The sequence below is a fragment of the Microcaecilia unicolor genome, chromosome 8 (assembly GCF_901765095.1).
Source record: "Microcaecilia unicolor chromosome 8, aMicUni1.1, whole genome shotgun sequence".
NCBI classification, from domain to species: domain Eukaryota; kingdom Metazoa; phylum Chordata; class Amphibia; order Gymnophiona; family Siphonopidae; genus Microcaecilia; species Microcaecilia unicolor.
In genome coordinates this window covers 240,351,753-240,366,366 of record NC_044038.1, presented here as the reverse complement: position 1 = coordinate 240,366,366, position 14,614 = coordinate 240,351,753, and the positions used below count along the sequence as shown (strand labels likewise).

The 14,614-nt window shown below is 44.8% G+C and overlaps 1 protein-coding gene across 3 annotated transcripts in view; it reads right to left on the bottom strand.

Moving 5' to 3' along the window:
- Positions 1 to 14,614, bottom strand: part of PLCG1 (phospholipase C gamma 1) — a 190,798-nt gene that overhangs the window by 77,385 nt on the left and 98,799 nt on the right. For all 3 annotated transcript variants that reach the window (XM_030211878.1, XM_030211879.1, XM_030211880.1), the window contains exons 8-13: positions 14,450 to 14,522; positions 13,914 to 14,015; positions 11,096 to 11,214; positions 8,509 to 8,594; positions 2,429 to 2,549; positions 823 to 991 (exon numbers count right to left, since the gene is read on the bottom strand). In XM_030211878.1, coding sequence (XP_030067738.1) covers positions 823 to 991; positions 2,429 to 2,549; positions 8,509 to 8,594; positions 11,096 to 11,214; positions 13,914 to 14,015; positions 14,450 to 14,522 — 670 coding nt within the window. The remainder of the gene's footprint in view (positions 1 to 822; positions 992 to 2,428; positions 2,550 to 8,508; positions 8,595 to 11,095; positions 11,215 to 13,913; positions 14,016 to 14,449; positions 14,523 to 14,614) is intronic.

Sequence of the window (14,614 nt, the reverse complement as noted above, 5' to 3'; positions counted from 1 at the left end):
AACCGCCTAGAATCATAAGATAGTGTGGTCTATAAATTTTTTAAATAAATATGTAAACGATTTTCTTAGACTTCACCCCCCTGACATTAAGGATGCAACATTCGAAATGAAGCATCCTTTCCACTAATACATCTACTGTGTAATTTTATAGCTACTGGGGGTACGGGGTGTTGTAAGGAGTTGGGGTGCAATAAGTCCCTGCTCTATAGAGCTTACAATCTAACTGGGTACTAAAGGCAAATGGGAGACAAGGAGGGAATTCTGTAAGTGAGGCCCAAAAGTTAGGCACCAGAACTTCTGCGCTAAACTGGTATTTTGCAAAGGGCGCTCTGCACGCAGCATCCTTGATACAACACTAGCTAAGCGCGGATCTCGTGCTTAATGCTGGGCACGGCACTTACGCCTGCTGAAACCTGGTATAAATGCTGGTGCACAACTCACGGCAGTTGCAGGTGTAAATGAACCTGTTCTATAACACCGCGCCTAATTTCTGACGCTCCTGACCCGCCCGTGGCCAATCCCCCTTTTGAGCTGCTCGCTATAAAATTTAGGCAGATCAGTGCGTAAAACCCAAATGAGTGTCGATTAACACCAAGTAGCAACTCATTAACTAATTAGTTTGTGCACAGATCTGGGACCTGTGCCCAAATTTTGGGGACCCATATAGAATCTGAGGAAAAGGTCACAAGAGCATCAGTGGCAGAAGCGAGATCTGAACCTTGGCTTCCCCGGTTCTCTGCTCACTGTGCTAGCCACCGAGTCACTTCCTTATCCACACAGATACATTGTTTTGCTTTCTATGCATTTTCGAGGGCCTCTCACCTTGATCAGGATCTTCCTCCTCAGCTGGTTGGGGGATGGCAGTCCATCAGCAGAGATGTCCACAGGTTTGGTGAGCAGCATATCTCCAAAAACCTTCTTAAAATACTGAGCCATGTTCCTCTGCTGAGAGATGCTGCAGTGATCCTCAATGGAGAGTATGACGGGATACCTGGGTGAGGAGAGCAAAGCATCGTCGAACTAGTCTCTCGGGGACCACAGGTCACTCGCAGTGTGAACTTTCAGGGCAGGCATGAAAAGACACTGCTTGGCACCCCTCCCATGCCCTTCCACATCATGTGAGCGTGGGGGAAAACGAGTGGGTGACTGGGGAGGGTAATGGTGCTGAAGAAGAGGTGAGGAGAAAGAGGAGGGCATGCTGGGTAAGACAGAATGTTGAGCCATGGTGCCAGGCCATAACTGGGGGGGAGGGGGAGCGTGCAATTTCACTTTTTTTGCACAGGGAACCCTGGCTGCTCAAGAGGGCATTTACTCCTCGACAAGCTAAGCCTCGGTGAGTGGGGTTATCAGAACATTGATGAAACATTGATGAAACAGCTCCTGTGGCCTCATAGCACTCTTTCCACAAGCAAAACCCAAGTAACTACGCCCCAATGATCATGGCATGCTTCTTAAAGAGGTTCTGCATTGTACAAAGTTACAGAGTTTGTGGTTTCATTACCTAGGGTTACCATATGTCCAGATTTACCCGGACATGTCCTCTTTTTGAAGACATGTCCAGGCAACTGGGCGGCTTTTGCCAATCTGCCCATTTGTCCGGATTTCTGGACAAACGGGCAGGCTGGTGGGCGGGGGCCGTCCATGGCCAGCCCACCAGCCTGCCCATTTGTCCAGAAATCCGGACAAACGGGCAGATTGCTAGCCTCCCCTCCCCTTAGTTACTACTGCCCTGGTGGTCTAGTGACCTCTTCTGCCTTCGGGGCAGGAAACAGCCCCCTCTTTCCTGCCCGGAGCGCTGCCCTGCATGCATCCTTCCTGTTGGTGATCTCGGCGCCGATTCAAAATGGCCGCCAAGAGTTAAAGTGACCCCGCGAGACTTCAACTCTTGGCGGCCATTTTGAATCGGCGCCGAGATCACCAACAGGAAGGATGCATGCAGGGCAGCGCTCCGGGCAGGAAAGAGGGGGCTCTTTCCTGCCCCGAAGGCAGAAGAGGTCACTAGACCACCAGGGCACTAGTAAGTAAGGGGAGGGGGGGTGATGGGGTGTGTGACAGGGGGGAGGGGAAAATGTGACGGGGGGCGAAGTGAGGATGTGAAAGGGGCGGGGCATGTGTCCTCTTTTTTGGGGGACAAAATATGGTAACCCTATCATTACCCCAGCCACAAAATGACACTGAGTAAACTGCCTCAATTACTGAAAGCTAAACTGGATGACAGTAGCAAAAAACACCCAAATAACCTTTGTCCTTCCATCCTGCTCCACTCTGGAAGCTTTCATGCAGTCAAGGTATCAGAAGGTGCCATCTACCAATTTACCAAAGAGCCGGCTGTTCATACGTCTGGATTCTCTTTTGACCAAAGGCACTGCTTAAAGTTGGAGTGATATAGTTTTCACTAGGAAACAGGTTTATTACTTTCTGTACTTACTCAGACGTGACAAAAGCGTGCTCTTTAATGGTATATAAAACTTCTGAAAACTTGATTTTGGTGGTTAAGGTGTGTCCATGATAAATCACCGGCATCCCATCCGGCCCGTCCCAGCAGTCCACTGCAACAAAAGACACGATTAATTCTGAGACACCAACACGGCTGAAATGCCACATTGTCACACTCAGACCCAACACCGTTCAGCACCACGCCTTCTGTGCAAGGATCCAATTCCCTGCAATCTCCGGAAGGGGTGAGGGAGAGAAAAACACAGTGAAAACTTGTAAAGATAAAGGTAAAGGGACATAGATTTGATACACTGCATTTATGTGGTGCAATCAAAGCATTATCTGCAGGGACTTTATCTGTCCCTAGAGGGCTCACAATCTAAGCTTTTGCAGCTGGAGCAATGGAGGGTTAAGTGACTTGCCCAGGGTCACAAAGAGACACAATGGGAACTGAACCTGGCTCCCCACTGGACTAACCATTAAGCTACTCATCCATTTGGTCCTGGGGAACTGAGGAACTGAGTTCAATTCCCACTTCAGGCACAGGCAGCTCCTTGTGACTCTGGGCAAGTCACTTAACCCTCCATTGCTCCATGTAAGCTGCATTGAGCCTGCCATGAGTGGGAAAGCACAGGGTACAAATGTAATAAAAATAAATAAATAAATAAATAAATAAATAAATAAATAAATAAATAAATAAAATACCTGTCTAAAAAAACCAAAGCAAAACACTATGGGACTTTTGCTCAGTCCTTATATCTTTAGGGGACAGGGGGTTGGAGACCCCTTTGTTTGAACCAGCTTTCACTTCTGTGGACTCGGACACGTATGTTTCATAACACCACCCCTCCTAAATTTCATTTGATTTTGTAAGTTTATTCTCTGCTTTTACAAGTTGAGCAAAATGAAGTTCAGCATTAAAAACATAAACCTACAACTTCTAGGGGGGATAAAAAAAATACATCAAGCACACATTTCCATTTATCATCCTGAGTTTTTCTGATTTATTCCTTCTCTTTGGGCATTTGTTCGGAACTAATGGCTCATTAGGTACAATCACAAGGTTTTTAAATCTCTCTTCCTTGAGGTTATTCTTCAACTGCTAGAGGTAGCAGAGAGATGTAACTCTAGGGACTGCTGATAATGAACAGCACAGCAGCACAAGGGAATATCACCAACCACGGCTCAGTACATTCCTTAGACTTCTTCAGGGATGAAATTCTTAATTTGAGTTTGTTTAAAATACTATTAAACATCTTAAATTATTTCTACTAACATCTAATTCCTTGTAATGCCAATGAACATTAAGGGAAAGTTCCTGAAGTCTGGGGTGGCTTTCTGAACTTCTCCCTAACATAGCTGGCTTCTGTCAGGCCTCGCATTGCGAACACAGCTTGTAGCACTGAACACCTAAGGAGAAACTGGAGCTGGGGGGGGGGGGGGGATTTGGGGGAAGGACTCTGTGACAAGAAACAGGCTTCGAAGACCAATGGCAATAGAAAGTATGGAAGTAAATAAATCAAGAGGTCTTTTACTTAGGCACACTGGCGCTGAAGTAGAACACAAGGTCACGTGGACAAAGCCCGTTTCCCCTCTAGATAAAACAGTAACAGAGGGCTCAAATAAAACATATTTCACATTATTTAAGGAAACAGTACATGTACAAGGATAACGCAATTGAAATATTGCTCCAAGTCAAAACGTTTCTCCGTCTAATCCAAGTCCAACGAGAAGCATCAGGGAAAATGGATACCTTGCCTCCTATAAGGTTACAGCCCTTTAATCTAAAGAAACATCGCCAAAGTGCTTCCTTGTCTTTTGAAATACAAAGGGGAGGCCCTAAGGTTTCCAGAATATTAGAAAGATTCAAAGCAGCTGAGGAAATATCTCCTTGATCAGGTTTCTCTAAAGAGCTAGTACGTTTCTTAGCACGCCCTCTAAGCTCCCATTGTTTCCTTCCAAAGTTTCAATGTCTGTGCTCCATTGTTACATTCCTTAACGACACCTCAATTGTTTCGCATAACTCTGCAAAATGTAACCCATAACCAAGTTGTAACAAATGTATTTCCATTATTCATATCTTATTGTAAGCCACACTGAACCCGCAAAAAGGTGGGAAAATGTGGGATACAAATGCAATAAATAAATAAATAAACGTATATTTTATTCAGTGGAGGTAAAGCAGTCTCCACATAGCCAAAAACGTCTTTCAAAAATTTACAGAATTATCTCCTTAGGTGTAGATGTTAGAACCTTTGGGAATTTAACAAATCTCAGGTTCAAGACTTTTATATAGTTTTCAAAATTCTGAATTCTTTGATATAGAGCCATCTACTCTTAACTTGAACTACAGACTGTGTAGATTTCACCTGTTGAACCTGTAATTCTAAAGTCTCTACCTTCCCTTGTAATCAACGTTGCACTTTTTCAAAGCCAGAATTTCTGACCTTCATTCTGGGCCCCTACAGGTCAGACCTTGGAAGACAACTCAGAGAACCTCTAGGGCACGGCCAATGGCCTACGCAGTGACTTTTGCTGGCTTAACCACAGGCTGTAGAGTTCTCTCCCACCAACATTTTGCCCAACGGCGCAGTTTGCGATGGCCTCTCAGCAAAGGGAACTTGAGCCTTTGACCTGCTCTCTCCCAGCGCTAACGGGGTCACCATCGATGACCCGGAAGAATCTGGCTCCAGTTCCATTCTGGGATGTGGGGGCATAATAGGACCTGGTGGACTCAGCGATACTGTGCTCCTGAGGCTCAAGATCTCCAACGCTCATGCAGCTGGTTCATGCAAAGTCGCACAGGCATACGCGGTGATCTCCACCTGCCGCAACTGAGGAAACACTACTCGCCGAGCGGGTTGAACAGTGGGTCTCCTACGTCGCTTAGGCATGGTGAAGCAGGATAAGGCAAGAGCCATCACAGACGTCCTCATAGGTAGGCAGCCATCTTGGACTCCTAAAATATTTATAATTTTTTTTTTTTAAGATATGCACCATTAAAATAAGATTGAGGGCAGTGGGAAACTTCGCAGCCATCTTGGACTCCTAAAATGTTTATATATATATATTTTTAAAGATATGCACCATTAAAATAAGATTGAGGGCAGTGGGAAACTTCTTTAAAATGTTGGAAGCTTTACTCTGTGGAAGCTGATTTTATTTTGTGCTTTTTGGTTGGCGTAAAGCCTGCTTTGAAATGTGTATTTGTGACATTAAAACTGTTTTTGTAAACCAAACTGAGCCCAGGTGAACAAGCATCAGGTCCAGTGCCCTGTTAGAAATTCAGGGCTCACAGCCAAAAGGTGCAGCGAAGGGCGATGAAAATGATAGCAGGGATGGAACGACTTCCCTATGAAGAAAGACTAAGGAGGTTAGGGCTTTTCAGCTTAGAGAAGAGACGGCTGAGGGGAGACATGATAGAGGTATATAAAATAATGAGTGGAGTGGAACAGGTGGATGTGAAGCGTCTGTTCACGCTTTCCAAAAATACTAGGACTAGGGGGCATGCGATGAAACTACAGTGTAGTAAATTTAAAACAAATCGGAGAAAATATTTCTTCACCCAACGCATAATTAAACTCTGGAATTTGTTGCCGGAGAACGTGGTGAAGGCATTTAGCTTGGCAGAGTTTAAAAGGGGGTTGGACGGTTTCCTAAAGGACAAGTCCATAGACCGCTACTAAATGGACTTGGGAAAAATCCACAATTTTGGGAATAACTTGTACAAAACGTTTGTACATTTGGGTAGCTTGCCAGATGCCCTTGACCTGGATTGGCCGCTGCCGGGGACAGGATGCTGGGCTCGATGGACCTTTGGTCTTTTCCCAGTATGGCATTACTTATGTACTTATGTAATCTGATTTCCCGCTTTCAGCCCCTGGGGCATCTATCCTGCTGTGACTTGACAGTATGTTACAAAGACAGAATACAGTTGAAACATCGTTAATAACAACAAAGTCCAGGAAACAAAAGCAAAGGGAATTGTCATAAGGCATCCATCGGACAAGAATAGAGTGTTTACTGCACAGCCCTCCGTACCCTGTCCCTCAAACAAGTTTTGAAATGTCAGCCTACATAAATATGCTGGAAAAGTAAAAATAACAGTCACCTTGAGGAAAAGGTCAGGTTCAAACTGCTTACATTACTTAATTACATTTATAGTAATGGAATAATTGTATGATGCAACATCTGTTGCATTTATAGGCTCTCAGATCCAGCCCCCAAACAACGTGCAAATAAGAATAGCCATAATGGATCAGGCCAATGGTCCATGTAGCCCAGTATCCTGCTTCCAACAGTCAGGGCCGTGCCAATGCAGTAAGCGGGCTAAGCAAGGCAGGGGGGCGCCTGCCTTCGAGGGGCGCTGCTGCCCTGCGGTCCCTGCCTTCCACTCACTTGCAAAATCTTTTACCTGAAGTTGCGATTCTCCTAAAACCGGAAGTGATAGCAACGCAGCAGTATTCACCGAGGCAGGCAGGCTCTTCAAGTTATTTGAGAGAATGCAACCAAATTGCTATATATGCTGTGGTTTGGGGCTAACTCCTCACTCAGGGTGAGCTTCAGAGCTTGCACAGCATTCAAATTAAAGAGAACCTGAAATTTTAAAAGTGCTAAAAATAAGTTTTAAAAGTATTTGTATTAAATCTAATTGCAGAATTCAGGTGCTGGGAGTCTGTACTTGGTTGTCATATGCTCAGATTTGTTTAAATCATATGCAAATTAGTCCGTTTTTGGGAGGTTCTCATTTGCATATTTATGAATACAAAATGATGGAAGTGTTTACAGCCTTAATGTTAGGTCATGGCTCTGATCAAAAGTGTGAAGTTTGGTCCAAAAACGAAGGGTTTATCTAGTGTTTTTCACTAAAAATTCCCATTACAGTGTCTGTATGTTAATCTGCATTCAAATAGAGCTCTCTGATTGGATGATCAGCTTCTGTTAGAAATCTGCCCGGAAGGGAACAGAGTGAGACAGCAACTGACCGTCGGTTTGGCCAAGAGAAACATGCAGCTGTGAGTTCCTGTGTGTGTTGACTGAAATTATAAAAGAGTGCCAGATTATGTGGTAAATGAGAAAATATGAATGAAAAGAGGTTGGTGGAGATTGAAGTTTGAGGTTTCTCTAGTGAAAAAGGATCTGAATATTTCAGGATTACTTGAAGTCTATGAAGAATAGAAAAGGGTGAATTTCAGTTTAAGAGTGTTTAAATCCTATAAGCTATATAAGGCTAGGTAGATTTAAGTGACTGTAAGCAAGGAAACCTTAATATTTGATCTGAAATAAATATTTGATCTGAGATAGTTGATCAGAGACAAATGTTTGATCTGAATTATATCCTTTGGTGCAAAGGAGATTAGAAAAAGAATCTTTGGAAACTAAGAAGACTTTGCTCACATTTTGAATTAGCATTCCTATTTTGAGTTGGAAATCTGTGAAGTGTTATGAAAATACATTTTGCTTTAATGAAATTGCTAAACTTTAGAGTCAGAGACTTATCAATGAGGGATACATACAGTGCTATTTTTTCCTGAGGTCTGGCTTACTTGCCTGCTCCCTTCTGTTCCTGCTCTGCTAGACTGGGGGGGGGGGGGGACAACTGATATAGTCTGCAGGGGGGCACCAGAGACCCTAGGCACAGCCCTGCCAACAGTGGCCGGTCCAGGTCACAAGTACCTGACAGAATCCCAAAGAGCAGCAAGATTCCATGCTAAAGCAGTGGGTCCCCCCCCCATGTCCATCTCAATAACTGGACATTTCCTCCAGGAGCTTGCCCAAACCTTTTTTGAAACCCAGATACACTGGTCAGCAAGTTCCAGAACTTAACTACTTCCCATTATAGAACTAGTGTTGTACAAAAGGGAAGTAGGCACCCTCCTTTCCTTCCTAGGTTAGGCTCCCGCCATGTAGCCCATTACACGATTGTCCTTCAAACAAATCCCTGAACCCCTTAGGGAGCCCAACTCAAGGATCACACGTCCCAGCAAAACCCCTGAACAGTCCCAGAGAGGTGATGAAGGCGAGCTGGCTATCCTGGATCTTTATCTTATATAAGGAAAAGAGCTGACTCACATTCAATGCAGCGACAGCCCATGCGCAGGCAGCGGGCGTACGCCTCCAGTGAAGACTCGCTCGAGAACTGGTCTCCCGTGAGATACCTTCAGATAAGAAAGGAGAGAACATTCAGCACCCGGGTCTAAGGCGGACTTTTCAGCAGACACTGCGAGGACCCGCAGTGGGATATTTCAAGGGCTGGTCGCAGAAGCTAGTTTAATTCTGTATTGCATACCGCCTCTTTGAAAGACTGACCTGAAACAGCTTGCATCAAAATTAATACAATAATCAAACATAACACACAGCTATCATTTCTTTGGAAAGTTAGTCAAATTAGTTTTAGGAAGTTGGCGGCATTAGCAAAATAGCTAATACAGGAATAACTCAAGAGAATTCTCTTTAAAATGGGCAAAGGGTAGTCTCAAATGTCGAACAGGTTTAACTATTGAGGGCATCTTTTACTGAAGGGCGCTAAGTTTTTTTTTGCATTTGGAGCATCTTTACAGCAAAAATGAGATTTAAAGCCAGTCCTGGATTACTGCTCTCTCTATTCTGATGCATTATGGGACCTGCAGCACCGATTTCAGTGGGTAGACTCAGGGACTACAAATCCCACACTGCTTTGAGATGCAAGTTCAATACTAGGAAGGACCAAATGTCTCCATGCTGGAACCTCTTGTATACAATGTAACAATGACAAGAGATGTAGTCAGAGCATCAAAGTAACAAATGTTACTGTAACAAAGAGCTAGATCTTGAATGAAACAGTAACAATTCAAACCTACTTTCGTACTGGAGGAAAAAGACCTCAGCAACCTCAAAGACAGAACTTACTTTTGTCTGCTTATTTCATTTGAAATACAGCCATATTTTTACACAACATAAGAAAAATTAAAGATTTACAAAACATTTTATACTGCTTATCCCAGAAATAGTGGATTTCCCCCAAGTCCATTTAATAACGGTCTATGGACTTTTCCTTTAGGAAGCCGTCCAAACCTTTTTTAAACTCCGCTATGCTAACCGCCTTTACCACATTCTCTGGCAACGAATTCCAGAGTTTAATTACATGTTGTGTGCCCTCCAGCCAGAGGTCACATTGGGCTGGCGGTAGTTCTGTTTTAAGCGTCCGGCAAGCCCACGTTGGGCTTACTGCCACTTTGGAAAAGATCCCGAGTGAGTCCCTGGGCTGTGTTCGCGGTGTGAAAAAGGTCACTACTGAGGCGCTAACCGTTTATTCCAGCTACACCAGGAAGTGAATTGTTCAAAAGCCCAGCGCTCATACAACTTACTAATGAAGATACTGACACAAAATATTAATCTGAAGCGCCCAAATTTCAAACTAAAAAAAAAAAAGATGGAAGAGCTTAAAAATATTATAGGAAGCACTTATCTTAAGGAACCCAATGGGGCCCGTTTCACCATTTGATAAGTTTCCTCAGGGGTTTCTCAAATGTCTACATATCTCAAGTACATGCATATTTATTCAGGCAAGTGTCCGCATATGGGAAATGGGAAATAGGACTTGATAAAGTGCCTTTCTGAGGTTTTTGCAACTACATTCAAAGCGGTTTACATATATTCAGGTACTTATTTTGTACCAGGGGCAATGGAGGGTTAAGTGACTTGCCCAGAGTCACAAGGAGCTGCAGTGGGAATCGAACCCAGTTCCCTAGAATCCAAGTCCGCTGCACTAACCACTAGGCTGCTCCTCCACTAGCAACATTCCATGTAGAAGTCGGCCCTTGCAGATCACCAATGCGGCCGCGCAGGACATCAGACTCACAGAAACAGAAGCCTGCACGGCCGCGTTGCTGACCTGCAAGGGCCGACTTCTACATGGAATGTTGCTAGTGGAATAGCAACATTCCATCTAGAATCTCCAATAGTAGCAACAGAATCTTAAATAGTAGCAACATTCCAAGTAGAATCTACAAATAGTTTCAACATTCCATGTAGAATCTCAAATATGGAAAGGAAAGGGGACGATATACTGCCTTTCTGAGGTTTTTGCAACTACATTCAAAGCGGTTTACATATATTCAGGTACTTATTTTGTACCAGGGGCAATGGAGGGTTAAGTGACTCCCCCAGAGTCACAAGGAGCTGCAGTAGGAATCGAACCCAGTTCTCCAGGATCAAAGTCCACTGCACTAACCACTAGGCTACTCCTCCACTCATTCCACCAATAAGAGCCAACCTCATCAGTGATGTCACAATGGCTTGATTGCCCCATACTTGGCTCACTTCTGATATTGTGATGTCATAAGGGAAAAGGGGAAAGGGAAATGGGACTTGATATACCACCTTTCTGAGGTTTTTGAGAGTGGTTTACATATATTCAGGCACTTATTTTGTACCTGGGGCAATGGAGGGTTAAGTGACTTGCCCAGAGTCACAAGGAGCTGCAGTGGGAATCGAACCCAGTTCCCCAGAATCAGAGTCTGCTGCACTAACCACTAGGCTACTCCTCCACTAGCAACATTCTGTGTAGAAGTCAGCCCTTGCAGATCACCAATGTGGCCACGCAGGCTTCTGTTTCTGTGAGTCTGATGTCCTGCACGTCACAGCACTAAAATCAAACATGTCGATGGTCTGTGCTTACGTGTTGTGTGAGGATGAAATCCAGTAATAGGAGAGAGGGTTGCTCATGTCCTCAAGGACAACGCTGTCCAGCTGGCAGTCCCAAATTGTGTTCTCCTTCGAAAAGAGGAACGTGAGAAACTGCAGAGTGAGAGAGAAAGAATATTCCAATTTCAAATTCACAGTTCCTTTGGGTAATAGAGAAACCCGCTTAAAGCAACAGCACTGCCCGTTTCCTGGCTCTCTCCCACTTTCTCCGATATTCAGTATTTAACTGGCCAGGTTAACCACAGAATTAGGATCGCATAAAAGTCGGTCCTATCTTTATGAAGTTCACCATTTCTGGTTAAGTGCTGAATATCGCCGGTTCCATATGCCCAGAAATTCAATGCCACGGCAGTCAGCAAAACACTGGTGGCCACTGGCTGAATATCAGGCCCTACCTACATTCACAACATCTGCACAAGGTACTGTGTCCTTAACACAGGGGTAGCTCTATTTAGACAGGGATTTCACATTTCCATGTAGATTCTACTCTGTGCAGACCACATGGTGGGTGGAAAGGTAGGATTAAAATTCCACTGCTACCACTCATGCTCCTTGTAACCTTGGGAAGTTACATTATCTTCCATCAGCTCAATTATCCATTTTATTGTACAGTGCTGTGCAGTGCCATAGCGAGGGCAGCTGACACCCGGGGCGGGTTGCCGCTGCGCACCCCCCCCCCCCCCCGGGTGCAGCACGGCGCACCCTCCCCCCTCCATAGCGCACCCCCCTCCCCCGGAGCACGTACTTACATGTGAAATCGGTGAGGGACGGGCAGGAGGGCCGAACCGCCCCGAGTGCATGTCGCTGGGAGCTGCGTCGGATCTGCTGGTTCCCTGCTCTCTCTGCCCCGGAACAGGAAGTAACCTGTTCCGGGGCAGAGGGAGAAGGGAACCAGCGGAGCCAACACCCCCCCAGCGGCGTGCACCCAGGGCGGACCGCCCCACCGCTCCCCCCCCTTCCTACGCCACTGGTGCTGTGTATATCCAGTAGTGGTATACGAATGGCAAGTATGAAATCTGAATCTCAGAACCACTCCAGGAGGAGGTAAAGATTACAGTCGTTTAAGGTTCAATATTCAAAGCTAGTTACCTGGGTAGCAGCTGTGCTAACTTGCTCAAATTTTTAATACTGGTGGTACCCAAATAACTCATGGATATTCAGTGCTGGCATCCTGGTACAGCCTGGCACCAAGTATCCGGGAATTAAAAAAAACAAAAAACAAGCATTTTATGAAACACTGACTGCCACAGGTCAAATATTATTCCCTTCAGTTTAAAAAGAAACCATCATCATGTCCTAAAGGCAGCAGCAGCCACCTGGAGCTGGTGATCATGCAGCATTTGAAGGGGTAAAGGAAGAACAAACGTTTTATTTATTTATCACATTTGTATCCCACCTTTTTCACTGTTGATCATCTCAGCCTCTGTCTAAATACAATACAAACGTGACTTATATACAGTGGATTGGGCATCAATTCCCTCCCAAATCATGCAGCTTGCAACTTCAGCTAATTTCTGTCTTACTGTATTGTTTACATAGAATGGAACATACTATCTGAATGTTATGGAATACAGAACACAATATCTAAACGTTTATGGAACACAGCATCTTATAACAAGTCCAAGGTTTCTTTTACAGAAGATTGTATTCGCTGTTTTTGCTACAGGAATTTCTCCTGGACCCAGGTCTTATCATTGTTTTTGTCTAGTAACCTCGACACAACTTCGCTTTCAAACTGTGTACGTTCTTAGTGTCCTTGTGATGTAGAGTCAGTGGCACCAACTCTTGTCAGGGAGGGGAAGAGCATTCCTTGCTGGATCAGCATGACCTCGAATTCACAGCTTTCAGCAGAAAGCACAGAAAGATGCAGCTTTCAGGCATTTTAGAGCCCTTAGCTTATGCAGTTCATGGGTCATAACTGACCTGTCAGTGGTCAGAAAAGTGCAAATCAATTCATTGAATAACAGGGCCTGATATTGTTACCTACATATCTGAGTAGCAGCACCTGCCACCATGAAAAGTAGTGCTACAGAGCCATTTACCAATTTTCAGCAGTATTATACAGCTAATGCTGCTGAAAATCACCCAATATCACCAGGACACTGCGGGGCAGATCCAGGAGCTAATCAGAAAAAAACAAAAGCTGTCCTATGTAATCCGGATAATGGCACTGAATATCACCATTCTCCAGATATTTGTAGCACGACTAATATTCCGCCAGGGTCGTTATGCTGATATTAGCCCTCTCCTCAAGTCACTTCACTGGCTTCCTATCCGTTTCCGCATACAGTTCAAACTCCTCTTATTGACTTACAAGTGCATTCACTCTGCAGCTCCTCAGTACCTCTCCACTCTCATCTCTCCCTACATTCCTCCCCGGGAACTCCGTTCATTGGGCAAATCTCTCTTATCTGCACCCTTCTCCTCCACCGCTAACTCCAGACTCCATTCCTTTTATCCTGCTGCACCATATGCCTGGAATAGACTTCCGGTACTTCAAGCTCTATCTCTGGCCGTCTTCAAATCTAGGCTACAAGCTCACCTTTTTGATGGTCGCTTTTAATTCCTAACCCTTACTCACTTGTCCAGCACCCATATTTTATCATTCCCACCTTAGCCTCCTCTCATGAGCTGATTGAGGGTACATTCCCGTAACGCGCTTAACTAAAATTAAAGGGTAGTGCCCCCCCCTCACCTTCCAACTGTTGTTGGCTGTTGTTTTCAGAAAGAAGAGGGTAGAAGCAAGCAAACAAAGAAAAAACCTTGCCAGCTAAGGGCTAGCACCGTCTCACCTCATCTAGGGAGAAATATGGCTCTTCGATCTCTCGCAAGGGGTCTCGCAGGAAGCTGAACATGAAGTCCTGAACAAGCTCCGTGTCAGTGGCCCAGAACTCCTGTGCACCGAGAACAGAGACAACACAAGGCATTACAGAAAATGAAGCGAGAGCGTCACGCACAATGCAAGGCTGAGAAACTGCTTCCAATTAATTACATACTTCTAAAGCTGGGTCTCTAATGTCTAAAGAATGCCACTAGCCAGAGATTTCTCTCACTAAAAACTGAACAAGCGCTCTTTCACAATTTGCCATTTACATATTATGAAAAAGGTTCCACCCGCTTGCTCTCTGAGCACTGCCTGATCTGCATTACATTTTTTGAAAGCGCAAGGATAGGGACTTATCACGACCCTGGTGCATCTATGTATACAGACAGTGTGAAGGTTCAGGGGCTTTTCCAAGGCAGCAATTGTGCTTCACAGGACTTTTCCGGACTCCTGGATACCTGTGCTAGCCTCTCCCATACCACCGACCCCAGCGATGAAACTCACTTCCTGGTATTCTAACAGGAACCTTTGGAAGTCCAGCAAGGAAACCTTATATAACTCCGGTCTCTCCCCACCGCTAAGGAGAAAAAAAAAAAAGAAAAAAACCACACACAAGATAAGTCAATGTCAGTCCCTGATTTGCCTGCCATCTCTTATCCATCTCCCTCC